This window comes from Baudoinia panamericana, assembly GCF_000338955.1.
Source record: "Baudoinia panamericana UAMH 10762 unplaced genomic scaffold BAUCOscaffold_2, whole genome shotgun sequence".
NCBI classification, from domain to species: domain Eukaryota; kingdom Fungi; phylum Ascomycota; class Dothideomycetes; order Mycosphaerellales; family Teratosphaeriaceae; genus Baudoinia; species Baudoinia panamericana.
This window is the reverse complement of record NW_006911258.1, coordinates 1,895,767-1,919,334: the sequence shown is the minus strand read 5'-3', so window position 1 is coordinate 1,919,334 and position 23,568 is coordinate 1,895,767. Positions and strand designations below refer to the sequence as shown.

At 55.2% G+C, this 23,568-nt stretch overlaps 13 protein-coding genes across 13 annotated transcripts; 5 read left to right on the top strand and 8 right to left on the bottom strand.

The window, feature by feature from the left end:
- Positions 1–374: 374 nt before the first annotated feature.
- BAUCODRAFT_372828 (glycoside hydrolase family 32 protein) lies at positions 375–3,051 on the top strand. Its single transcript, XM_007674621.1, has 2 exons — positions 375–1,256; positions 1,313–3,051. The coding sequence occupies exons 1-2, from the start codon at positions 750–752 to the stop codon at positions 2,918–2,920; spliced, it is 2,115 nt and encodes a 704-aa protein (XP_007672811.1). The 5' UTR covers positions 375–749; the 3' UTR covers positions 2,921–3,051.
- Positions 3,052–4,186, bottom strand: BAUCODRAFT_372995 (uncharacterized protein). The gene is made up of 2 exons (XM_007674620.1): positions 3,801–4,186; positions 3,052–3,736 (listed from the first exon to the last, which is right to left on the bottom strand). The coding sequence occupies exons 1-2, from the start codon at positions 3,913–3,915 to the stop codon at positions 3,183–3,185; spliced, it is 669 nt and encodes a 222-aa protein (XP_007672810.1). The 5' UTR covers positions 3,916–4,186; the 3' UTR covers positions 3,052–3,182.
- Positions 4,187–4,327: 141 nt separating this feature from the next.
- BAUCODRAFT_30792 (uncharacterized protein) lies at positions 4,328–5,618 on the bottom strand. Its single transcript, XM_007674619.1, has one exon. It carries the CDS (start codon positions 5,454–5,456, stop codon positions 4,458–4,460), a length of 999 nt encoding a protein of 332 aa, XP_007672809.1. The 5' UTR covers positions 5,457–5,618; the 3' UTR covers positions 4,328–4,457.
- Positions 5,607–6,881, bottom strand: BAUCODRAFT_30791 (uncharacterized protein). Its single transcript, XM_007674618.1, has one exon. The coding sequence runs from the start codon at positions 6,768–6,770 to the stop codon at positions 5,853–5,855; it is 918 nt and encodes a 305-aa protein (XP_007672808.1). The 5' UTR covers positions 6,771–6,881; the 3' UTR covers positions 5,607–5,852.
- A 59-nt stretch (positions 6,882–6,940) lies between these two features.
- BAUCODRAFT_63068 (uncharacterized protein) lies at positions 6,941–8,200 on the top strand (the record flags this gene model as incomplete). The annotated part of the gene is made up of 1 exon (XM_007674617.1): positions 6,941–8,200. One exon carries the CDS (start codon positions 6,941–6,943, stop codon positions 8,198–8,200), a length of 1,260 nt encoding a protein of 419 aa, XP_007672807.1.
- A 364-nt stretch (positions 8,201–8,564) lies between these two features.
- BAUCODRAFT_41606 (glycoside hydrolase family 43 protein) lies at positions 8,565–9,434 on the bottom strand (the record flags this gene model as incomplete). Its single annotated transcript, XM_007674616.1, has 1 exon — positions 8,565–9,434. A coding segment is annotated over one exon (870 nt), but the record flags the coding sequence as incomplete, so codon positions are not given.
- A 988-nt stretch (positions 9,435–10,422) lies between these two features.
- On the bottom strand, positions 10,423–11,484 carry BAUCODRAFT_30789 (uncharacterized protein). The gene is made up of 2 exons (XM_007674615.1): positions 10,863–11,484; positions 10,423–10,795 (listed from the first exon to the last, which is right to left on the bottom strand). Exons 1-2 carry the CDS (start codon positions 11,407–11,409, stop codon positions 10,773–10,775), a joined length of 570 nt encoding a protein of 189 aa, XP_007672805.1. The 5' UTR covers positions 11,410–11,484; the 3' UTR covers positions 10,423–10,772.
- A 1,035-nt stretch (positions 11,485–12,519) lies between these two features.
- Positions 12,520–13,847, top strand: BAUCODRAFT_145590 (uncharacterized protein; the record flags this gene model as incomplete). Its single annotated transcript, XM_007674614.1, has 3 exons — positions 12,520–12,577; positions 12,630–13,525; positions 13,575–13,847. 3 exons carry the CDS (start codon positions 12,520–12,522, stop codon positions 13,845–13,847), a joined length of 1,227 nt encoding a protein of 408 aa, XP_007672804.1.
- A 471-nt stretch (positions 13,848–14,318) lies between these two features.
- On the top strand, positions 14,319–15,258 carry BAUCODRAFT_136803 (uncharacterized protein). The gene is made up of 2 exons (XM_007674613.1): positions 14,319–14,898; positions 14,957–15,258. The coding sequence occupies exons 1-2, from the start codon at positions 14,417–14,419 to the stop codon at positions 15,030–15,032; spliced, it is 558 nt and encodes a 185-aa protein (XP_007672803.1). The 5' UTR covers positions 14,319–14,416; the 3' UTR covers positions 15,033–15,258.
- A 1,630-nt stretch (positions 15,259–16,888) lies between these two features.
- BAUCODRAFT_30779 (uncharacterized protein) lies at positions 16,889–17,831 on the bottom strand. Its single transcript, XM_007674612.1, has 2 exons — positions 17,611–17,831; positions 16,889–17,564 (listed from the first exon to the last, which is right to left on the bottom strand). Exons 1-2 carry the CDS (start codon positions 17,788–17,790, stop codon positions 16,977–16,979), a joined length of 768 nt encoding a protein of 255 aa, XP_007672802.1. The 5' UTR covers positions 17,791–17,831; the 3' UTR covers positions 16,889–16,976.
- A 340-nt stretch (positions 17,832–18,171) lies between these two features.
- BAUCODRAFT_63649 (uncharacterized protein) lies at positions 18,172–19,971 on the bottom strand (the record flags this gene model as incomplete). Its single annotated transcript, XM_007674611.1, has 3 exons — positions 18,172–18,570; positions 18,613–18,838; positions 18,890–19,971. 3 exons carry the CDS (start codon positions 19,969–19,971, stop codon positions 18,172–18,174), a joined length of 1,707 nt encoding a protein of 568 aa, XP_007672801.1.
- A 542-nt stretch (positions 19,972–20,513) lies between these two features.
- On the bottom strand, positions 20,514–21,520 carry BAUCODRAFT_372980 (uncharacterized protein). The gene has a single exon (XM_007674610.1). It carries the CDS (start codon positions 21,150–21,152, stop codon positions 20,718–20,720), a length of 435 nt encoding a protein of 144 aa, XP_007672800.1. The 5' UTR covers positions 21,153–21,520; the 3' UTR covers positions 20,514–20,717.
- A 198-nt stretch (positions 21,521–21,718) lies between these two features.
- Positions 21,719–22,934, top strand: BAUCODRAFT_119836 (uncharacterized protein; the record flags this gene model as incomplete). The annotated part of the gene is made up of 6 exons (XM_007674609.1): positions 21,719–21,788; positions 21,888–21,913; positions 22,048–22,070; positions 22,174–22,304; positions 22,467–22,714; positions 22,767–22,934. 6 exons carry the CDS (start codon positions 21,719–21,721, stop codon positions 22,932–22,934), a joined length of 666 nt encoding a protein of 221 aa, XP_007672799.1.
- Between the last annotated feature and the right edge of the window lie 634 nt (positions 22,935–23,568).

Genomic DNA, 23,568 nt, shown 5'->3' with positions numbered 1-23,568 from the left:
CGACGTATACGCCCACTGTCATGCCTAACCACCGTTGGTTGGCCTCAAACCCACTTCATGCATGTGTCAAGACGCAGCTGTCGGTGCTGCACATAACACTGAACCTGGACGGATCATTCCCTGCGCGGATCGACCCTACAAGCAGCTGTAGGGAAGCTGCAGCGCCAAGCCAAACAGCCCACGACATAAGCCCACGAACACCGTACGAGAGCAGAGTCCAGCTGTCGAACCACGCAACGCTTCGAGCCGAAGAAGTTTGACGTCTTGCACCTTAGCAGACCATACTCACAAGCAAGCAAGAGTCGCGCCGAGACGACTCCGACTAGCCTCCGAGGCAATCTGTGCGCTCTGCGCTCGATCTGGATGTAACAGCACGCTCGCAGCAAGCCAATCTGACTACTGCAAGCGCATTTCAACTCCATCACCTCGAGTCGGTCCGTCTCTCTGGCGATTTGGCGGGAAACGCTCCACACTTCTCCGCCTCGCACGTTTTATGCCCTGGCTAGTGTTGCGGGGATAAAGTACGATTACCTCATTGCACTTTGGCGCGCTGCAGAACAACTCCGCCTTCACAGCGGCGGTCTTATTACACAACCTTTCAGGCTTCTGGCAACCGCAGGCGACGCTCCAGATACGCATCGTGACAGTCCACGAAACCTAGTTCGAGCCTGCTATAAGGTGGGTTGACGTCCTCCATCTCCTCTGCTTTAATTTGAGCATTATCCCGCTCTGCAACTTCTTGCCCAAAGATGAAGAGCACGACCTTGCTTTCCAGTCTTCTAACAGCGCTGCCATTGAGCTTTGCTCAACAGCAATGGGGTCCGCCATCGTACGGCCATCCTTCGGGCCCATGGCCAGTATCGTGGCTCGGCAGCTGGGGACCGGACTCTGCAAGCACAGCAGCTGCCACAAGTACCTTCCGTACCAGCACTGCATCTGCCGCAGCGTCTACGTCCAGTGCTGGTAGCAGCGGCAGCAGCGGCAGCAGCGGTAGCAGTGGCAACACGCAAAGCTGCAATGCAATCACTACCAGCCAAATCGAGTCGATGGGCAACAACTCGCTCTTCACACGCTGGCGGCCTCATTACCACTTCCTGGCGCCTGCGGGATGGATGAACGATCCGAATGGACCCGTCTACGACCCGAAGACGGACACGTACCACATGTTCTATCAGTGGCATCCGGAGCATATCAATTGGGGCAATATCTCGTGGGGTCACGCCACAAGTAAGGATCAAATTACATGGACGGACTTTGTACGTTCCTTTCCCGTCTTCATCATACAATGACAGTCAGACTGATTTGCGCGCAGAACGGCTGGCAAGACTCTCAAGCACTCGCCCTTGGCCCAACAGGTTATGGCAACTACAACGGCCTCGGCATCTTCTCCGGCACCGCTCAAGCCGTCAACCTGCACGGCCAAGCGGACGGCACCCTTCTCATCTTCTACACCTCTGTCGCGCACCTGCCCACCTCATGGAGTATTCCATACACGCCATACACCGAGACGCAGTCGCTCGCCTACAGCACGGACGGCGGAAACACCTGGCAGGAATATGCTGGCAACCCCGTCATCAACACTACTACCAACCTACCGCCAATGAACTGGAATCTCACCGGTTTCCGGGACCCGTTCTTCGAGGCTTGGCCCGCTCTTGACGCGGTGATTGGGGTGAGCGAGCCGCACTACTACGCCGTCTTCGGGTCTGGCATCAAGGGCGTAGGACCTCGGATGCCACTCTGGACTGCGCCAGCCAGCGATCTAACGCAATGGACCTTCTTGGGTGCGCTGTGGGAGCCTGCCGACAATACATCTCTCGGTCCCGTCCTATCTACCGGCAGCTACGGCTTCAACTTCGAAGTCTCCGGCTTCTTCTCCCTACCGGACAGCGAAGGCGAGCTCCACTACTTCGTCAACATGGGCACAGAAGGCGCCAACGTCTCCTTCCACCAGAGTGCACACTGGGCGCTGTGGAACGAGGGAGTCGTCTCCCGACGTGCGAACGGCAGCGTGGAGTTCACGCCTACTGCCGGTGGAGCCGGCGACTGGGGTCTTGCCTACGCTCTACTGAGCTTCAATGACACGAAGCACAACCGTCGTGTGCAATGGGGCTGGGCACCGGAAGATCTCGTGGGAGCCGGTGGACTCTTCAGTGCTTCGCAGCAAGGGTTCCAGGGCTCCTTGACTCTGCAGCGCGAGCTCTTCGTCCACGAAACACGCAACGTGATCAATCCGAACGGTACGCTCTCCACCAGCAAATCCGCCTCGCTGCGCCAGAACGCCAACGGTACCTTTACGGCGTACACCCTCGGCGTACGTCCATTGTCCGATGTCGTCGCCGGCATCACCGCGAACGCCACACACGCGTCCTACGGCACCAACACCGCATACACCAGCTCCAAAATCCTCCAACAGCAAGGCGACACGCACATGGCGCTCAAAGCCACCGTCAGCTCCGCCACAGGCGCCTGCGGACTAATCCTCGCCGCTTCGCCAGATATGACGGAATACACAACCATCTCCTACCAACCCTCCAACTCCACCATCCTCGTCGACCGCAGCCACAGCAGCTCCCTCACCGGCTTCAACAACGCGACGGTAACCGGCTACTTCGCCCCTTACACCTACGCCAACGGGCAGCAAGAAAGCATCACGATGACCGTTTTTGTCGACGGCTCGCTGCTCGAAGTCTACGTCAACGACCGGTTTGCGCTGGCGACGAGGATTTATCCGAGCATGCAGTGTTCCACGGGCTTTGGCGTGTATGTTGCCCCGGGCGCGCAAGCCACTTTCGCGAGTGTGGAGAGTTGGGCTGGGCTACTTAATGTGTGGCCGTCCAGACCGCTGAATAGCAGTAGTCCGCTTGTGTGGGATTCGGCGGCGCAGACGGCGAATTATACGTGGTGGAGTGGGAATTAGGTGGGTTTACTGAGGGGACGGTCTGGTGAGGTAGAATAGCTGAGACGAGGTAGAAGGGATTAGTGATCAAGTGTGTCATGATCTAAGGAGCTGAAGGTCTTGTGCAGACCAGAGCAGCTCGCTCTTATGTACACACATATCTGCTATGAATGTCTCTCTAAGATATGAATGCAGCAGCGCATGGTTCACTCCTCCAAACCCAGCTTCCCAAAATCTGCTCCTGTCGTGATTCCTTCTCCTCATCACTCGAATAATGGTATACCTACAAGAGCGGCTTCTTCGACAACCTCAGCGCAACATTAATCACGCTCGCCGTCGCCAACACATGCGCAAGCGACCTCGACGGGCCGACATTCATCAAATAACTCGGATAGTAAAGGAAACACTTGCTCAACACATGTAAGCCCAACAAATTCACGACCGTCTGATCCGTGGGCGCGACCGCTTGCGCCAACGCAGCCGTCAAGCCAAACCCACCAAACATCTCCATCAAATTGTAATGCGCACTATGCAGTCTCAACGGAAGTCCCCTCAAATTCGCAACCTGAGCACGAGGGTAATTGTTATCCCGACCTTCCTTGTTGCCAGCATCGACGCCCGCGGCTGCCCCGGCGCCGGAGAGGGCGTAGGTCATGGTGATGTAGAGGGTGCTGAGGGCGGCGATCTTGCCGGTTTGCGCGACGCGGCTGTTGGAGCCGGCGGAGCCGATGAAGGCGATTGCGCTGCAGGTGCCGTTGATGGCGCGCTCGAGGAGGCCGTTGGGTTGGGCGAGCCAGGAGGTCAGGGGCACGGCGGCTAGGAAGAGGGCGCCGAAGCCTGGGTGGTGGAAGCGGGTCAGTGAGGGTGGTGGAGGTGGGTGTGTTGGAGGAGCAGGTCTTACCGGCCATGGCGAGGCCTTGCGGGTTGACGACGCCATCTTCCTTCAGCTTCTCGAGGAGGGTGTCCTTGCCCTCCTGGACGCGGTCTTCAATCTTCTTCTCGTCGGCTGATGACATCTTGACCGCCTGGATGAGTGCTGAGGTGAGATGAGGATGGTACTGGTTGTGAGCTGAGCAGTAGAAGGAGAATGACTGATAGAAGAGAGACGCGGCGATGAGAATCTGCCTTACTTGATGGCCTGCCTACACTCTGCCCAGTGAGGTCATTGAGCTCTAGACTTCAAGATCGCGACTCCTCGGTAACAGGGCGAAAGAGAGTTTGCCCCGCTGTTGAATTAGAGACGGGAAGTTGGACGATCAAAGGCATCACGGCCTCTGCCTTTGCGGTAAGGTGAGGAGGCGATCCAATGTGAGAGCGGCGATGTGTCCATCGCTTTAACAATACGTAGGATTGAAGGACGGAGTAAGCGTATGTAGTCGTCTGCAAAGACGAAAGAGGATATCGAGGAAACGAGAAGATAGAGTGGAGTGGGGCAGCGAGCTTGCAGCGTTGGTGGGCAAGAATGCTAATCAGTCTGTATGCTCCTAGATCATGCAGAAACGCTAATTTGAATGCGAAGACAAAAGCATCAACAAAGGCGGTCGCACTCGGATATCGATTAAACGTTCAGCGGTATCTCCATCACCGAAACCGACGCTGGAAGTTTCATTCCCTCCAGCCGCTTTAACTCGTTCTCCATCATGATCTTCTGGATCGCCACCCGCTCCGGCACGACATGATCCCTCGTACCTTGGATCTTGTAATCAATTTTATCTTTACCAAGCGCAGCCATAGTCTTGCGTTCGACGACGCTATACTGGCTCTCGTCCTCCCGGCTGAACCGGAATGGCTCCTTGAGACTGACGGGAGGGTTGGTAATAATGCGCAGGTTGCGTAGCTTGTTATTCGAGGTCGAGTGAAGCATCAGCGGATGTAGGAGGTAGACGTCTCCAACCTTGCCTGTCGTCTCCACGAAGGAGTCTCGGGGCATGCTCTTCGCAAGCTCGTTGAACCATTTCAGGCCCTGGCCAGGCTCTGGACCGAATGTAGGGTTCTGCGCGCGAGGGGTCATGCGAGGCGACACGCCTTCGGGATGATCGTGGAGATGCTTTGCTACATGTGGAATGGCAGCCGGGCAGATCATGGTGCCACCACCGCCTGCAACGATATCCGTGAAGAGCGGGATGACGAGCAGACCTTGCTCGGGCGAGTCGAGATAGTGTACGAAGAAGTCGCCGTCGACATGCCAGCCTTTCAGATCTGAGCCGTGGATGTCTTTCATGTGGCCTTCGGTTGTGCCTAAGTTGACAATGAGGCCATCGTTCCATGTTCGGTTCGTCTCTGCCATTCGCTCCTCACCACCTGTGAGGTCACAGATGGCCGCCCATGCCTTGGGTGCAATCTCGCTTGCTAAGTATTGGTTGTGTGCTGGCATGTTGACACGCTCGGCGGTCCATGTCGTCTTATCTTCAGGTGACATGCCCAATCGCGTCCAAAGATTGGCCGTCATCTTGTCTACAAGCTCTTGGCCGAAGCAGCCAGAGAGCTTGATCCAGCCATGCTCCATGAAGTGGTCCACATCTTCTTGAGTGAGCTGTCGGTACTGTTGCGAAGTCATGATGCGTAAGTCGGTAAGGATGAAAGTGCGCGAACGTCGTCAGATCTTGAAGTGGAAGTCAAGGACATTGAAAGTCTTGCAGGCAGATGATGCTTATAATGTCTTTACCGGCAATTGCTCGTCGCCGCATTCGGTGGAAAGCGGCTCGAGTAGCCGCTACAAGCCATCCGAGTGGGATTGGCTAAATTGCCGGTTAAACTCGTGCCCATGGGGAAGCATGCACGAGTCGTGGGTTTGCATGAAACGCTCGGAAGCGGTGCCGGCTTGGAGATGTTGTCTGCGAGGTGTACCGGGTTGGCGCCTTTGCCCGCCAACATAATAAGATGCACGATGTTTGCGTTGGCCGACACGCAGCCCATTCGCTTGGCATGATGTCTGGAGACGTCACAGACTCTGTCACCCGAAGCCATTGGTGCCAGACGCTGAAGCACAGCTTGAGTGCTCTCGATCTTTCTGCTGCTGCTCGCGAACCTCTCTGGCGGCATTGACGTTGACCTTGCTGCCCTTGACGGCCGTGCAGTAGTCTCTGGTATCGACTAAACCTTTCCCACCAAAGGCTGCGAGGTCAATGATACCCTTGAGGTAGGGTCGTAGCGCGAACACCAAACTGCTGCGGCCACAGGGATTGCCAACGACTCTGTGAACGCCAGCTCGGACCCTGTTGCGCAGCAAGGCTCGGGTCAGGTCGCCCACCAGAACTACCGGACCGTCCACGTCGACCCACGTTGGGGGAGTGGCGATAGACCTATCGAGCACTTGCAGACCTTGACCCTCGCCTACACATAGGGTGAGTAGGCCATTGTCGACGTGCTGTGCCGCAACGCCGCTGTCAGGAAGATAGCGAAACATTCGTAGCAATGAGGTGACGGTGTCCAGACTGCTGTCATCCGCGGGCAGTTCGAGTCCATGCTTCACTAGCGAGCTCCAGGCATGTACATTGTATTCGCCAGCTCTGCTTATATCGCAGAGTACGCGGTGCAAGTAGTTAGCCGCATCACGCCAGAGCAGCCGCGCACATTCTTCCAGGTAAGAGGTCGCATTAGTGTCATACCGAATAGTAAGGTATTCTTTTTCGCCAGGACATTCGTAGAAGCCGCATTCTGTACCTCGTCGTGCCGGATACTGCGATCTTTTCAGTGACACGTGCTGGTCAAAGAAAGCTCTCGCAGCTTGGGAGAGTCGCGTCACGGCATCGTTGAGGTGCACCGGCAGCGTCAGCGGAAGCCATCCATGATAAGCGAGATGAGTGATCTGCTCCGGAGTCAGTAGTGGCGGCGGCTCGTCGGGTCCGAGGACGGTTGTGATGTCGCTCATGTCGTGGTCGCTCTTAATAGCATATCAATCCACGCCAAGGAGTTAGAAGGGCTTGGAAGAAGCTTGTACTCAGCGGAGACTGCCGGCCGGCGCCTGAAACGCCACTTCGCTGTTTTCCACCGTCTGAGAAATATCGTACTACAAGTGCTTCGGTTCGTCCCATCTCCGAGATGGGTCCGGGTGTTGGTATCAGTACTGGGCACGTTGAGGAACCACTGGCCGAAGGGGTACCAGCAAATGGCGAGACTCCCTTGCCACCGGACACGGCAAACCCAGCGGCTCAGTCGAGCGAAGAGTACACTATAGTGCAACCTACGAGCCGCAGGCCAAACAAGGGAATCGAAGTCGTCGACGACGATGGACCGTTAGTCGACACTACAGCAGCTCTAGCAAAGAATTCCAAGAAAACGAAACGTCTTCAGAAACAAGCACAGAAGCGACAACAGAAGGTCGCGGCAAGGGCGCGTCCACACTCTTACCTCGACCTCCCAGCAGAATTGTTGCAAGAGGTCCTGGCCTGCCTCCGGCCTAGCGATCTATTCCGCATGACGATGGTCAACCGTGCCACCAACGACTTCATCAATCTTCATGAACGATTTATTGCTCAGGACATCCTTAACAGCAGATACTGGATACTGCAGCAGTGCTTTCCTTTACCTGAAGAGTTACAACACGTCGACGTCGACACTGCTTCTGCGCTTCGAGATCCGCGCCGACAGAAGATGACCGAGATCCATAAGAAGCCATATCAACACATCAAACCTCCGGACTCAGACAAACTCTGCACTTGTCCATTCTGTCTGCTCGCTTGGAACAACCTCAACGTGGTCCTCGATATGGCCCACTTCCAGAGCAGTCTGAACCACAGGGAGCCGATTCCCATAATCGCAAGAGGCACGAATCCAGCGTGGAACGTCGAGCTTACGGAGGCTCATGCAAAGACTGTCGAGCGAGCCATCAGTGATCCGCTCGCATACGCAGCGATACTGGAAATTCATCTCAATACCATCACGGGAACTTTGCTTAGACAATATCGATTTCCGCCACGCATGCCGATGCACCGCCACAACAAGGCGCCGTTAGGGAAGACAGTACATCCCAGTATACTCTACCATCTTACCGAGAGGGATGCCGCGAAAGGGACTGATCAATTCTTGGAAAGGGCAGGCAAGCCGTCCTACGAGTTCCCATTCTCCCGAGATAACTACTACTCACTGCTGGCATACGTCCCGTACCGGAAATGGGGCACAGAGCAGGAGCGATGGATTTACTATGCTGCTGGAGGGCACGAACGAGACCTCGAGTGGATACGGAGGTGGTTTGTTCCACGGCAGGACAAGGAAGGCAGGGAGGAGCCGCAAGTAACGAGCACCAACTCTGCAGCAAAGGATAGCGAGAAGTGGGGACAGATCTTGGTTAAGCCGTTTTAGCCCTTGGGTGCCGCATCATGCAATGAGCGCTATATTTATACGTACGAACAGTTACTCAAGGCTGACGGGGGTGACTGTATCCAACACTAAATGCACCTTTTCATCCCAGTCGTGCCTCATACTATCAACTTTTACACCTCCCACCGCTATGCATTGCAGAACGCTCGAACGCTAACAAAATAATTCAAAACACACACTTCTTCGACTATGTCCACGTATGGTTGCCTCTGACCATCTGTACACTGTGACCGCTGAACTTGAGCTTCGTCGTGAACATGGCGCGGATATTACCCTGCGGCGCGGACACTCGAGCGTGGAAGGCCATATTGTACGCCCCGTGGCCATCTTCATGTATACCAACCGAACCTGGCGCACTAAGACCCCAGCTCCCCGTCCGCAGTAAAGGCGACGACGCTCGCACATAAGGTCCGTTGACGTGAGTCGCTGTGGCATACTTCACGTCGTAGGAGGGCGAACGTGTGCAGCCCGAAGAGTAGAACAAGAAGTAAATGCCTTCGCTGGAACGCACAAGAGCCGGTGCTTCGACAAGGGGCCCATCTGCGGCGATCCGGTCAAGGATCTGAACAGGGTTGCCGTCTGTGGTGACACCGTCTGACCTCATTTTCTGGAGCATGAGTGGCGTGGGAACAATAGGATTGACGGTGTTGCCGCACAGGCCGCCATTACCGATGTTATTGCCGTCAACCTTGTAGACCACGTACAAGGTGCCATTCGTGTTCTGGAAGCCGGCTGCATCAATCGCACCACCTTGGAGGATGGGACACGCCAGCGGGTCGTCGAGCGGGTCGTACGGTCCGGCGGGATCTTGACCTCTCGACACTGCGGCACCGATGCAATGCGGTATCGGGTGGTTCCAACCAGCCGGCGTGCCGTTGTTCATGTTGGCACTGTAGTACAAGACGTACTTGTTGTCGGTCGGCCGCTGGATGATCGCAGGAGCCCACACGTTTGCTCTTGGGATTCGAGGAAAGCTGCTAGTTAAGCCTTGGGTCACCCAATCGCCGACTACCGGAAGGGGATCAGATCTCGCGTCCAGCAATGTCCAGTTGACAAAGTCCGGTGATGTAGCGAGTTGAACATTTGACGCGCCGTACTCGTAGGCTGCGGAGGTGTTGGATTGCTGCAGAATGCCGGCTGCATTATTCGTTGCGAATGCGTACCACGTGCCGTTTTTGTACCAAATAGAGGGATCGGCAAAGTTGGCGTCTAATGCTGCCATGATTGGGGAGGACTGGTTCGTGATCGTCTGATTAATGGTCGGTATACTGGCTGAAGGCGTGTAGTGAGGACGGCGCTTGATAGTGACAGCTACAGCAGCCGCAATCACTGCGGCGAGAAGCACCAACATCATCACGACGCACATGGCAAAGCCAAGCGACAAGAATGAGAACCTTCTCCGGGGTGGTGGCGTGGTCTCCTTCTCCGAGTCAAGTATTGTGGCAACGGCTTCAGCCTCCGTCGTGAAGTACTTCTCATAGAAGGTAGGGTCGAGCTCTCCGGATCCCATGGTGGCCGCATGTTGTGGCGTGGAGCGAACGTTGTTTGTCCGATTAATGATGCGTTTTGGTGTAAATGAGAGTCTTGCGAACGGTCTTCTCCAGGAGTGTTTCAACAAATCTCGTTGTGCTTCGTGGTTCTCGAACCTCGCATCTAGCGCAAGCACGCTCGATGCTGAAGAGTGCACGCCATCTGTGCTTGCAACATTGATTGCGATGGCAAACTTGGATTTCAAGTCCATACTTTCCTGCAACACCATTTCGTTGGAGTACAGCCGGTGCTGGGACACCGGAAGGTAGTAGCGATGGCTTTGAGAGTAGCCATCTTCCGGTACTGAGGGCGCAGGATTCAATAATAAGCATTCTAAAAGCTGAAGGCCTGGATTCGACCCGCATCTTGAATGGGACATGGCGCTTTCGCGGCAAAGCTTGTGTATTGCGGCATCTCCACCCTCATAGGCTCATGAGTACTGCTAGTCCTCGGCAACGTCCTAGTTGCAGCGTTTTAGTGGCGGAAGTCGGCAATAGTAGGACGAGACGAAGACGGGTCGAGGAGTTACCGACGGAGCTGCTCTTTCTTGAGCGCCTATGATGTAGCAATAATATACAGGACGTGTTGTTCAAAAGCACTCTCCCGACTGCGGCAACGATGTAGATGTTGAAGTGCACTGTAATGCTGGCTTCAATGTCAAGAACAGTGGTTGGTTCTAGATCGCGCTCCGCTCATTTGTGGAGCCGGTCCACACTTTCCGCGTCAGCAAACATCGTTCTCGAAAAAGCATGCAGCTTGTGCAAGCGCATCGCACTCGATCACCAAGTATCCGTGGACAGGGCACTTTTGGAAGACAGGGCACAGCGGAGACCTGATGATAGGCTTGGACACGATGCGTACTCATGTGTTGTCATCTGTGACCGTTGCACCTATGTCACAACTTATAGGGTTTCGGTTGTCGAACTGTGCAAATGCTCATCACTATATCCTCATCACTGCTATGCTCTCCTCAGTAGCAGTAGCGCGCAGCTGGGAGCGATGATCAGCTTGTCAGTGCTACCTACTAACTCAAGCAGCCGTTTGACGGTAAGCTTCACGGGGTCCTCATCTGTGTTCGCCTTCTCAGGATGAGCTTCGCGCCAACGAATTATAGGACTCGAGGTTGCCCAGGCCGCCTCACCCTGCGCAATTGTCATCTTCCGCTCGAAGAGGAAAGGGCCGGGCGTGCCGTCAGGAAGCGGCGGCGCCGAAGGTACACCATCTCGGTCCCATTCGCAGCGCTTGAAGGCTGCCTCGTCGAAGAGTCCATGCGTGTCCGGAATCGACCACGGCAGCGGTAGTGTCTCATAGCCGGTTCGCGCCAACATGCTGCCGGCCTGCATGTATGGGCTGAGGAAACCCTCCTCAAGCCCATCGAGGATGGCTTGAACCTCCTTGTGCTTAGAGACTGACGGGTGGCAATACAGCGAGACAGGAACCCACATTGCCAGTGTCCCGCCAGGCCTCAGTACCTTTGCCGCGGAAGCGTAGAACGCTGGCATGTCGAACCAGTGAGCCGCGGTCGCAACGGTGATCGCGTCGACTTGTGACAGTCCGGCTTCAGAAACAGCACTCGCGCAATCTTCGGCGGATAAAGCGCAGAACGTCGTACGGTCTGCGAAACCGTGCTTGAGAGCATCCTTCTTTGCCTGCTCGATCATGCTAGCGCCGGCGTCGCAGCCAACTGCGCGCTCGAAGTACTTCAACAGATCCCACACAGATTTGCCTGGTCCCGTGCCTACATCGAGAACTACATTCCGCTTGCCTTGATGGTAGTCGATGATGCTCTGATAGATCGGTTCAGGGTATGCGCCTCCTCGTCCAGAGGCGTACGCAGCAGCCTGTTCCGGCGTAAAGTTGCGGAAAGTCGTTTCTTTCGAGGCCATTGTAGATATCGGTAAGATCTGCGGAGTTCGACTGAAACTTAAAAGAGGCTGCATACTTCGCCTTGACTCATATAATGACCGCCACGGATCGTGTAGGATAGTTTCGCGCTTGCGCAAATGGGCTGCAAGGTACAAGGTAAGGTCCGGATAGCTTCGGCCGAAGCTGCAGCTTCCGGCACGCGTTAGTGACAAAGATATCCACCCCGTTGCCAGCACCACGAGAACCAGAAGCCTCGTGCTCTTGACGTGCAGCGGATAAGTCCCGAGGGCCTGCGCAGACTCAGTGTTCACGTTCCACTGCTTGACCGTGTCGCTAGCTCAGCGCCTGTCTCAACTCATATGGACGGATATCCCTCTGTTCTTTGCTTTTCACATTCAACTTCCAGCATAGCAGCAATATCGTCAGCCCGCTGACTTAATCGAAGCGCCATACATGCTGCCACTAATGTAGCTCGTCGCCCAACGATCAGCTTCCGTCATGTAACATGCCAGCAAACACTCCCCTCACTTTGTGCTTCCTGGTAGGAACCTTCATACTCTGATCAGTCTAGAGCTGGTGGATAATGTAGATTCGCCGTCTAACGGCGTCAAGACGAGAAAGTGCTTGTGTGGTGAGTGCGGTTGCTTGGTTGGCACCTTCCTCGCTGAGCCAGCCTTTGGAGAAGAGCGTTCCTTCCCTACTCACCAGTGAACGCGTCACGCAATTTGCACGGGACCTGCCTTCCGTCAATAAACACGTCCGCGTGAAAAGTCTTCCACTTCCTCGCAACCATCACTCAGCACAAACACATTCGTTAAGTCTCCATCTTCGCACAGAGCTGAGCTCATCCACTGTCGTTGACTTGCCCACACCCACCACCATCCCACCAAATCACGTCCGCCGTCATGCAGTTCAAGTACCTCCTCGCCGCCGTGCTGGGTGCGGCCGCAGTCGCAGCGATTGGTATGAGGGAGACGTCTTCGGCTTGATGAAGACTGTGCTAATAGCTTCGCAGGTGACACTCCGGCCGTTGCGGTTGTTCATGTCGTCACCACAGTCAGCGAGTTCCCAGCCGTGTCGGTCTCCACCGTCTACTCCACTAGCGAGGTCACCGTCTTCAGCTGTCCTTCCAATGTCACAAGCTGCCCTGTCTCCGGCTCGGCCTCCATCTACACCTCCGTCGTTGCTGTTTCAACCACAATCTGCCCAGTAACCTTGACTGCTGTCGGCTCAGCCACCACCACGCCTTCGAGCGGTATTCTCCCCCCGACTCCATCCCCCAGCAGCTCCACGGCTGGTGCAGAAACAGGGTCCTCATCAAGTGGTTCGGCTAGCACCCGGACAATCTACTCAACAGTGACTCAGAGCGCAACTTCCACCGTCACACTCGGCTTGTCATCGGGCAGCGTGTCTAGCACTTCATCATACGGATCTGCCATTCAGTCAGCCCCGTCGGGTAGCCTTTCGAGCGTCGGTCCGTCTATGCCAGCCAGTGGCAGCACGTCCAGCTCACCTCTTACTGGCTCTTCAAGCTTGACTTCAACCACTCCGGCGAGCCCCTCAAGCGACAGTACCTTCAGCGGTCCAGCCTCCGTGGGTTCGTCGAATGCATCACCTTCGGGCTATTCGTCTTCTCCTAGTGCTTCAGGCAGTGCCAGTGATTCCGCTGCTGGAAGCTCCTCTCATGCATCCAGCTCAAGCTATGCCACGCCCTTCGTGCCGTACCCTGGCATGATCCCACTGTCCAGCAGCTCGGCTGTCGGCGCGGTAACCGGATCGTCGAGCTCTGCTGGGTCCACCACCCATTTGCAGCTCACCGTCACCCAGACTGTGATCAGCACCACCCAAGTCTCGGTCTCAACAAGCTCCTCTGCTCTGTCTACGTCCGGCTCCAGCGCTGAGGCTGCGAATGTAAGTCAGCCGAACGAAGTGTGATGAACGTCAGCTAAAACAATTTCAGAACGGCACGAGCGCTTCTGCAACCACGCCGCTCAGCCCCTACACCCCTTACCAGCCGGGAGTCGGTGCTTCTAGCAGCAGCAGCGCCGCAGCGGGTGCCATCGGAGCCACGGGAACCGGTGGTATGCCGGCCTCGACTGCCAACGGCACCGTCGCCAGCCCCTCAGCTACCGTTCCTGTCTTCACCGGTGGCAGCACTTCTGCTGACTCGATGAACTGGAGCCGCTTTAGCTGCTTCGCGTTGGCCATGATCACGGTCATCGTGGTTTGCTAAGCATGTCGACACAACACTCCTAGCAAGAAGGACGGCTCGAACCACGCGTCGAATCACGTTCTACTTTTTTCGAAGCGCTGTCTTGAACGTCAGCGACGGCTAACACGCGATGCATGTGCTAGAGTTTGCAGCATAATGGGCGGATGTCGTTTCAGTTTTTGTGCACAGTTGATGCATGTCAGATAATATGGATAGTTGCGGTACTGATCCCGTGATCCTACACCACCACCTCGCGTGGCATGAGGTCTTCATAAGGTCTCTATGCTCACAGATCTTCCTGACTTCGCAGACCGAAGCAATTTGAAGCCTCATGGTAGAAGAGAAGTTGGAGCTGGCGATATTGACGACTTTTGTTTCCGTCAACGCGTTTCCGACTGGTTGTGCGTACATTGGGTCACGATTTCAGACTTCGCGCAATGGTGAGGTCACTCGCTTCACATGCACGAGATGAACCGCTCATGCACTGGCCGCCTTAATTAGTACAGCTCACAATGAGCACTTCACTCCATGACACGGTAGGTTGAGTCTCTTGCCATCAGTCTGCTCCCATTCAAAACGATTGCACAAGCATGTCCAACGATGCTCCCTTCCACGGCCTCCTCTTCTGGTACGCCCACTTCTCCACCATCCCGGATACCCAAACAATCCGCCTAACCGACTCCCTCCGCGGCAACCTGACTTTAGGCCTCGACTTCCCTGTCGCTCTCGCCGTCGCGATAGGCCGCCATCTCTTCCTCCGAAACACCAGCCTCTTCTCCCTCAACGTCCACGTCCCCTCCGTCTCCGTCACGAAGACGCTGCTTGATGGCGTACCGGTCGACGAGAAGCGCGAGTACACGCGTGCCGAGATCTGGAATGTAGCGGCCCAGAATGGGATTGCGGGACAGATGGATGCGTTGGGGTTGTGGGCGCTTGCGAGTGATGTGGAGACGGGCAGGTTGAGGGGGAGTGATGTTGTGGCTTTTCAGAGGGGGACATTGTTTGATGAGGTTGAGAGGAGGCGGAAGGGGAGGAATCAAGTGTTACCGTTTTGGCGAGGGGGTCCGATCTCGTGAGTTTCCTGGCTGAGCTGGCATGCGCGTTTAAGGCTTGCTAACATCAAGGCGTAGTGTTGCTGGCCATTCCTGGGCTGTCAAGAGATTGCTCGACGTGGATGTCTACCGAGCGGACTCGAAGCATGACTGAGATTGATAGCTGGCTCTCACGTTCACCTTATCAAGGATATGTTTCGCTTTCCTGTTGACACATGTTCCTGCGGCTTCGATATACCATGATGCGCGTCTTGGCGAGATCTATTCGCCATGTCAAACCTGGTGCTATCACGTCTGCTAGTATGAACGGACCGTATTGATCATATGGTATCATCTACGCACAATGGAGCCAGCTATGCTATACCGCTCAAGTCTCGTCCCGCTGCGTGCATGCGTTGTCGTTCCAATGATCATCCGAACGCGTACCCGAGCCAGCTGCGAGACGCCACTCAAGCCCCATTCGCAAGCCTCGCCGTCCCAGCCGCAGCTTCTCCGGTCGCAGCGTTGGAGTTCCGTCGAACTACCGACAGCTGTCGTTTCAGGAAGACTACTCGTACATTCGCCGTTACTGTTTGCCGATCTACCTGGGTGGTTGCCGTTGTCACCCTGCCTTCCATCGAACAAGCGACCGTATCCGAGCCAGTATAAGATACGATGGAACCTACTGGGAGGTATCCTTGCACGTAGCGCAAATCGTACGTCTGCAGCCCTGGCAACTCGTGGACTTGCGCCAGGTTGCCGGTGCCGCAGTTGCCGCAGCGAATGAGCGTGCTCGTGCTAGTCATGAGCACATCGTTTGGGTGCACGCACGGGTGGTGAACGACGCCGTCTGTTGCAATCATGTTGGTGTTCTGGCAGCAGGCAGTCGGTATAGAGTCATAATAGGACTCTTTGTACCTTTATAGCAGCGTAGGCTGAGTTGCCTGGACAGGAAAGGAGTTCAGTGGATAGACGTTTTGCGGATGGAGCTCCGTTCTGCTTGGTCGGCAGGTCGGCTGTAGGTTAGCTATACAACAAAGTCTCGCTCATATACCTTGGGCTGCGGCAGTGGATGTTGTTCGCAAGAGCCGCTCGGTTCTCAACAGTGTCTTAGACTCTACGCGCGTCTTACGTTGCCCGCCGACTCGTCATCAAACAAGATATTGTCGCTTAGGCAGTGACACCTGCACCGCCAGCCGCACCGCCAGTTCCAGACCCATCACCTTCATCACGCCTTTGAGGCGGCCCATTAACGTTCCACCTGGCCACCTCGCCTGTGTGAGAGTTTCCCATCTCCGCGCCAAAGACTCTGATCCCGAACGCGATCAAGTCGTTCGCCTCCGCCGTCATGCCCAGCTGCACAAGGCGGGCGTAAGCGTCCGCGAGATGGTCGATACAGCGCTTGCGGAGCGTCTCCGGACTCTCGAACAGGGACTGAGACTACCGGCGATTTGTCAGTAGTATGATCGCTGCGACGTTGCGGGTATGGGTTGACGGATGTGTATGCTCGGGTGCGGTCGGCGAGAAAAGCGAGAGCATACCATTTCCACGCCACTTGCACAATCGTGTGTGTCGCGCAGGTCTGAGGCTGATGGTCGAAGTGCTTGTGGTCAGGATGGGTAGCTCCGACCAAGAGCGGGCTTCGAGTTGCGATCTTGATCAGGTCGGTCCCGGGTGCAGGAGCAAGAAATGATAACAAGCGAGGAAAACGTGAGAAGAGCACGTTTTGTGCGGGTTTGCGAGAGACACGAGGTGAGAATACAAGAGAGTTTTACGACTCAGAGACCAAGCCTGATCGGGAGAGAGATGTGCTGTGAATGAGAGATCATGTGCTCAGCGAACGGCGGTACAAACTTTACAGGTCAATGTCGCCGCTGTTTGCCGAGCGATCGTAAGAGGCGTTGTCGACAACCCTGTCACTCCTACCTGGTGAACTTGTAGAGCCTTTGATCTCCCTTGACGGGGTATGCGTTGACACGAGGCAACAACCTTCGCGTTGTGGCGCATAGCAAGCGGTCGGTTGGTGGTTCGTGGGTGAACGCTCGCCATTGAAGCTAGCTCGCACTGGCGTGTTGCGTGACATTCCAGTGGCCGGCCATGGCTGCAAATGCGACCTCCATCACGTCCCCTCGCCGCTCTGCTCACGCCGATCGAGCACTTTGTCGACAATGCCCCAGTCTAATGCCTCCTCGGCACTCATGAAGAAGTCACGCTCCATGACCCTTGCAATCTCCTCCAAGCTCTTCGTACCGCCCTCTTTGGGAGTGAGATGCCGCTGATAGATCTGATTGAGCTGCTCTCGCACACGGAGAATCTCCTTTGCATGGATCGCAATATCTGACGCCTGCCCATGGTAGCCTCCGCTTACCTGGTGCACCATGATGCGACTGTGTGGTAAGCAGTGCCGCGAGCCTTTAGCACCGCCACAGAGTAGAAGGCTCCCCATTGATGCTGCCTGGCCCATGCATATGGTCGTCACAGGCGACCGTATATACTGCATAGTATCGTAGATGGCCAGGCCCGCCGTCACACTACCGCCTGGACTGTTGATGTACAGATTGATTGGTTTCGACGGGTCTTCGGCCTCCAGAAAGAGTAGCTGTGCCACGATCGATGCCGACGAAGTCTCTTCGACTTCGCCATTGAGGCAAATGATGCGCTCCTTCAGCAGCCGTGAGAAGATGTCGTATGTGTGCCAGCCGCCTCCCTAGTCGGTCAGTACCGTGACACGACAAGGAGGTGGCAGCACATACAACAGTCTCTGTTACGAAGGGCAAGGGTAGCGCTGAGCTAGGCGGTCTTCGCTCTGAACTTCGATGCCCATACAGATCGGAAGATATGGAATTTGACAGAGCTCTGATATGCGTTCTGGAACCATGCTGGACCGGTGTCAAGCGAATTGCACGCTGTGCTGCTCTTGTGAGAACCTTCATCATTGAAACCGCAACGAAAGATGCGCGCCGAGTAATGGGAGTCTGTTGCGGCTGCGCCTTCCTAATGGGGATGCTTGGAGCAGTTAACATGAGGGTTAGTGTTTGGGTGACTGACCATTGGTGCAGAAGTACATGGCATACTCCTCCCTCGAACGCCTACCCTTGAAGATTCCTCGGAGTATGATCTTCCACGACGTGATCGCTTCGTCGATGTTGTGGCCACACTCGATGTTTGACGGGTTACGGGCGATGCATGTGTGCTCATGACCGCACAGTCTGATCCAAGCTAATGTGGATGATGGTGACCTTTGCAGATGACGCTACTGCAATGGTATGCCGTTGCACATGAAAGGGTCAGGAACCAGAATTACTTTTGCAATGCTACCCGGCCGCTCGGAGGCCCATCCAGCTCTTGGGTAGGATTTCCCATACAGTCCCAGCAACGGCAAGAATCGTACAAACCACGATCACCGTCCAATCAAAGATCAACTGACTCCGAGGTATCTGACCTCGAAACATCTTCAAATGAAACAAGACAGGCAAGATCACACATATCAAGAAACAGAACGTCGCGCCCATGATCGCAGAGATCACCTCGAACGAAGGTACAACAAGCGCCAGCACAACGATGATCACATTCACTCCGATGCGGAAAACTGCCTCCAGCAACCTAGACAGCACAGCGGACTGATTGAGCTTGTTGGGCTTAACGGTCGCGGCTCGTGGCTCAACGCGGAAGTGAACTTCCAATGTTGATATGATCGGCGAGCAACCGTCGTCCTGTCAGCACTACCTGGCAATGTCATCACCGTTGGGTTTCACACACTTGAGCGGGAACTTCGTCAGCGGCACGATGGCCACAAGGACGAGCAGCAATACGCTGAGAGCTTGAGGATAGCCGTCGGTGGTAAGGATGTTGGTTGTGATCTCGTCTTTGGTCAGGTTGCCGTACAAGAGGTATCCGATAACGGCCATCGTGACGTCGACTAAGGCCACGAAGCTGAAAATCAGCCTGAGCCCGCTTTCGTATTTGTGCGGATGTCGCATGCTTAAACCTATTAGCGCCTCACAGACAGTGATACGACTCAAGGACGCATACTCTCGGTAGATGTTTGGAAACACGCCATGACCGCCCCAGACCGCCATGATCAGACCGAAGCTCAATGGCAGTGCCTTCCAGCTTTCAGGGAACGCGTACGTCGTGGCGACCTCCAGCAACGAGCCAGGACTTGAGCTCTTCAGAAAGCCTGCCACAAACACGCAAACCACCAAAGCGAACCCGCAGAAGATGCCTAGGAAGCTTGTGAAACTCAGGAGTCGCATTGGCACGAAGTTGAGCGGTAGTAAGATGCATCCGCAGAGAATCTTCCAGTGCGCGTCACTCGGTCCTTCCATCAAACTCTTCAAGCTGTCAGCAAAGAGGACGACAAGACCCACGCAAGCAGCCGTCAGCTCAAGAGTGAAGAGTATGCTCGTTGCCAACCGGCCTTTCTCGCCAAACGCAATGTAAGCAATGTCCGCAAAGTTTGCCAGCGAGCTGTCAGCGTCGAGAAACTTCGCTAGAAGACTGGCGGTATATTTCGTCACCAGAGCCGAAGCAATAAGCGATCCGAGACCGATGATCCACCCGGCGCAGCGAATACCCAAGGGCAAGCTGAGCATGCCAACCCCGATAAGCACGTTTGAGCTGTTGAAGATCGTCTGCGGGAGCGTTGATTGTCCGACAATGACCTCGCCCTCCGTGCCATCTTCACGCCGGATCTGCTTTGTTAGAAGAGGCTCCCGTTCTTCGTCCTTTTGCTGGGCTCGTGACTCCTTCCGCCGCTGGCTAAGCTGCATGACACGATTTCTGGACACCTCATGCAGCTTAGTGTGCAGAGGTTCGAACCCACCGTGTTGATGGCCTGGTTGATCTTGCTGGACAAGTGGCGAAACATCATCCGGTGGCGGTTCGCTGTGGTGAAGCTTGCGTGGTTGGCTAGATAATTGTGTATTGTCGCGCTCTTCTTCGACGCCTCCATCCGTCGGTGGCCGATCTTCATGCTCACGGTGTCTATGCTCCTCAGTCACATGCTCTCCATCCCTGAGCACTACAGTCCTCAGCGCTGGCTGTAGCCCGGCACTGTTAGCAGCACGCCGTATGGATCGCAAGAAACCTTCCAGGCTGTTGAGATTTGCCATATAGACATAGAACAGGACAGGACAAAGAAGAGTAAGGAAAAGTTGTTACCGCGACGCACTACAAAGGGTGTTCTTTACCTGCACAAGCCTACCACGACATCATACAGTATTTGGCGGGGCTTGCAGGACGTGCCTGGTCTGGCAGATGCACACCTCTGAAAGATCTCGCTCTCGTGGTTGATATCAGATTCTGGCAATATGAACCTCGCATATGTGCCGCTGCAAGATACCACAGCTGTTCGCTTCGATTGGTTGCTGGGCCCACCTCTTATCAGCCACTTAAGACTTCCTGTGCGACCGGTGAGGCTATCCCAGAGTTCGAGCCGTCCGCTGCGCATACAAGTGTTTCGCGTGTAATTCCATATTTGTTCATAACGAGATCAGAAGCACGCATGTATTCGCTAAATTTCATGCCAAGAGCAGTGATCTGTTCGGGCGTTGCCGGCTTAGTCAGCATTCCATTTAGTTCACATCAGGACTTGGCGATGTTGAGGAGAGCAACACCAGCTGGCGGCAGCTCTGATCTTTCCTTTGGCTAGATACCTTCAGCAGGTTGGTGAACTCCCATGTCAGTGCGATCAAAGGCGAGGAGTGAAATCGAGAGAGTAAAAATCCCTAGCGGAAGCGAACAAAATTCACTATTCCGCTCGGACAATAAGCTCACAGCTTACCGGCCAATGGCCTGCAAACAAGATGGCTCGACCATAGCAGACTTTGGTGGCTCATTACTGTAGGATAACGGCCAGTCACTTCAAGGGCGATAATATCAGGTTCCGTTTCGCGAAGCCGTCGCGCCACGCAGTCGCGGATAGATTCGACTTCGCGACAGCAAAATGAGCTTCGTTCAGCTCTAGAGATCCGCGAGTGTCACAATTACGGATGCGACCAGCCTCGGGTACTCTTCTACGGGCACGCTGTAGTCTGTTGTTCCGGCGTCCATTGGCATCGACTCGGTGATTGCGTTTCTGTTCCGCAGACCTCGCAATCAATGTGAGTGAAGCGAAACTACAGACCTGGCCTTGACCATCAAGATAAGGTAAATCTGGCTGGACCTTTCTTCCAGATGGACTGTTCGAATAGCACAGACTGATGAAGCGGTGAGATAACCCTTCGATAGGTTGGCGCACTACGACGGACACATCGACAGCTGTTGTGCATATTAAGCCTGTCATGCCTGGCATCTCCTAGAGAATTGTACGCAAGCGATGGACGAAGAGTCTGCCGCCGTCCGCGCGATGTGTGGAAGGCTTGCGCGCCAAGTCCGAAGATTAGGGGCCCGGCGTACAGTGCAAAATCTCGGCACACGAAGAGTAGCTTGATGTCGCGAATGTCGGTAACGCCTGCACGGCATCATGTGGCACTCGTGAGGGTCATCTGACCCCGAGTGAGCGTGCGGTATGCGCTGGTTTCTGTGTTGACCCAGCGTATGGAGTAGGGATAATAGCATCCATGGCGGCGATCATTGCATGCGGCTTGCAAAGACTACAGACACGAACACGGCGAAAGGGGGACGAAGAACAGACTGATTGTTTTGATACTCAAAGGTGGTCCCAGCGCCCGCCTGTTGTGATAAGGCAGCAGGTGGGGACTATAAGAACGTCGCTTCCCCGCGCGCGCGCCGCTTGACTGCTACTTCGTCGCAAACCATAAGCTCTTCCAACGACAAATTAGCTGCCATCGATACGACCCACACATCATCGTGATCTCCGTTGTCTAATCCATCAAGTTATCTACTCAGCGATTCAAGATGGCGCCAAAGAAAGCAAGCACCAGCACGAAGAAGGCAGCGGCTGCGCCTCAGCATGCCTCGTACCAAGGTGAGCACAGCGAGCGGTCGCCACGAGCGCATTTTTGCGTTTCGTGGAGATGCAACAGTATCTAGCTGTAGAGCAGATGCTAATCCTCGTTGTGACTAGATATGATCAAGGAGGCTATCATCAATGTAAGTTCCTTCTCTCCGGCGCAAAACATTCGGTCGCGATCCGGTTTGCGACAACAACGCGTCCTTCAGCCTACACGTTCATACAACCGGCTCTCGATTTTGAAACTCTTTCTGACATGCTTTGTTGCCATCAGCTCAAGGATCGATCAGGTTCTAGGTATGTGTCATCACCATGTCGTCGCCGTCATCGCCGCCGAGTCGAGCGGTGTGCGGCTCGGCTTCCGTCGAGCTTCCGCTGATCAATGCACCCTCAACTCTAGCCGGCAAGCCATCAAGAAGTACGTGCAGGCCAACAACAACCTGAGCGGCGTCACCGATGCTCAGTTCACCGCGCAATTCAACCGCGCTCTTGCCAAGGGCTCTGAGGCCGGAGTGTTTGCCCGCCCGAAAGGTATGCTCTTCCTATCGCTCGATCCTTTACAGTTAAACCTCTACCCAGACCGCGCTCCGCTCGAAGGCGCTTTCCTTATCATCGCCGTCGCTGCCACTGTTCTGTTTCTGTAACAGCAAGTCATCTTCGCACCCATCAAGCTGACCTTGCTGCCGCCAACAGGGGCTCCCGGACCCGTGAAGCTCGCAGGCCCGAACGACAAGAAAGCAGACGCGCCTGCCGTCACCAAAGCTGCCCCAGCGACTAAGGCACCTGCCAAGGCTAAAGTGACTAAGCCCGCCGCCGCGAAGAAGGCACCGACCAAGGCTGCTGCTAAGAAGCCCACGACCGCGAAGAAGGCTGCACCAGCTAAGAAGACCGCAACCAAGAGCAAGGCGAACACGAGCAAGGTCCGCAAGACATCCGCCGCTGTAAGTACTTCTGGAATCGAAGCCGTCTCGTCCTACGCTCACGTCGTTGCAGGCACCCGCGGTTGAGGCACCCAAGGCCGTTGTCCTCGGCAAGACCAAGTCTGGCCGCGTGACGAAGTCCACTCAAGCCCAACCCCAAAAGAAGACTGCTGCCAAGCGGAAGGCTCCGGCGAAGAAAGCAACGCCGAAAAAGACCGCCACGCCAAAGGCGAAGGCTTGAACGCCTTACATGATCTTCTTTCCGTCATAATTTTCGCTGCATGCCGTGACGGCCTAGCGTTGCCGAAGCAGCGGCGAACGGCGTTGGTGAAACGAGGAACGCTACGAGTGTGATACCACTGAGTTTATGGCTACATTATTTGGGATCGCGTGTTAATGTTGCTGGGTCTGGTACGGCGCGTTTTCTGCTGTAAGGCCCGTTCGTTCCGCGAGATGGCGTTCTGGCGACCATGGACATGATGCAGATGTGCTGTGAGGTACATAGCTTGACACGATGTGTATTTCAATATCTTTACGATGCCGAAGTCTCACTGCAGACTCATGGTCACACAAGTTGCACCTTTGTTTACCTTACTCAGGCTGCTGCCCATAACCTTGGCACAAGCCACATCTGCCAATCTTGACTGTGCTCAGCCAACTTGTCTGTCTTGAGTTACAACTCTCGTATGGACAACTCACACATCTTACGATCATCACCATTATAACGACGACAGTTCTGAGCTCGCAACGCGTTGTTGTTCTTGTTTACCGTGACGTAGGGCCCAAGAGACGGCAGCGGCCCGACAATTCAGCGTTAGCGCAGGATAACGTCCGAACTCCCGGATCGACAGTGAACACTTCCAAGCTCACAACGG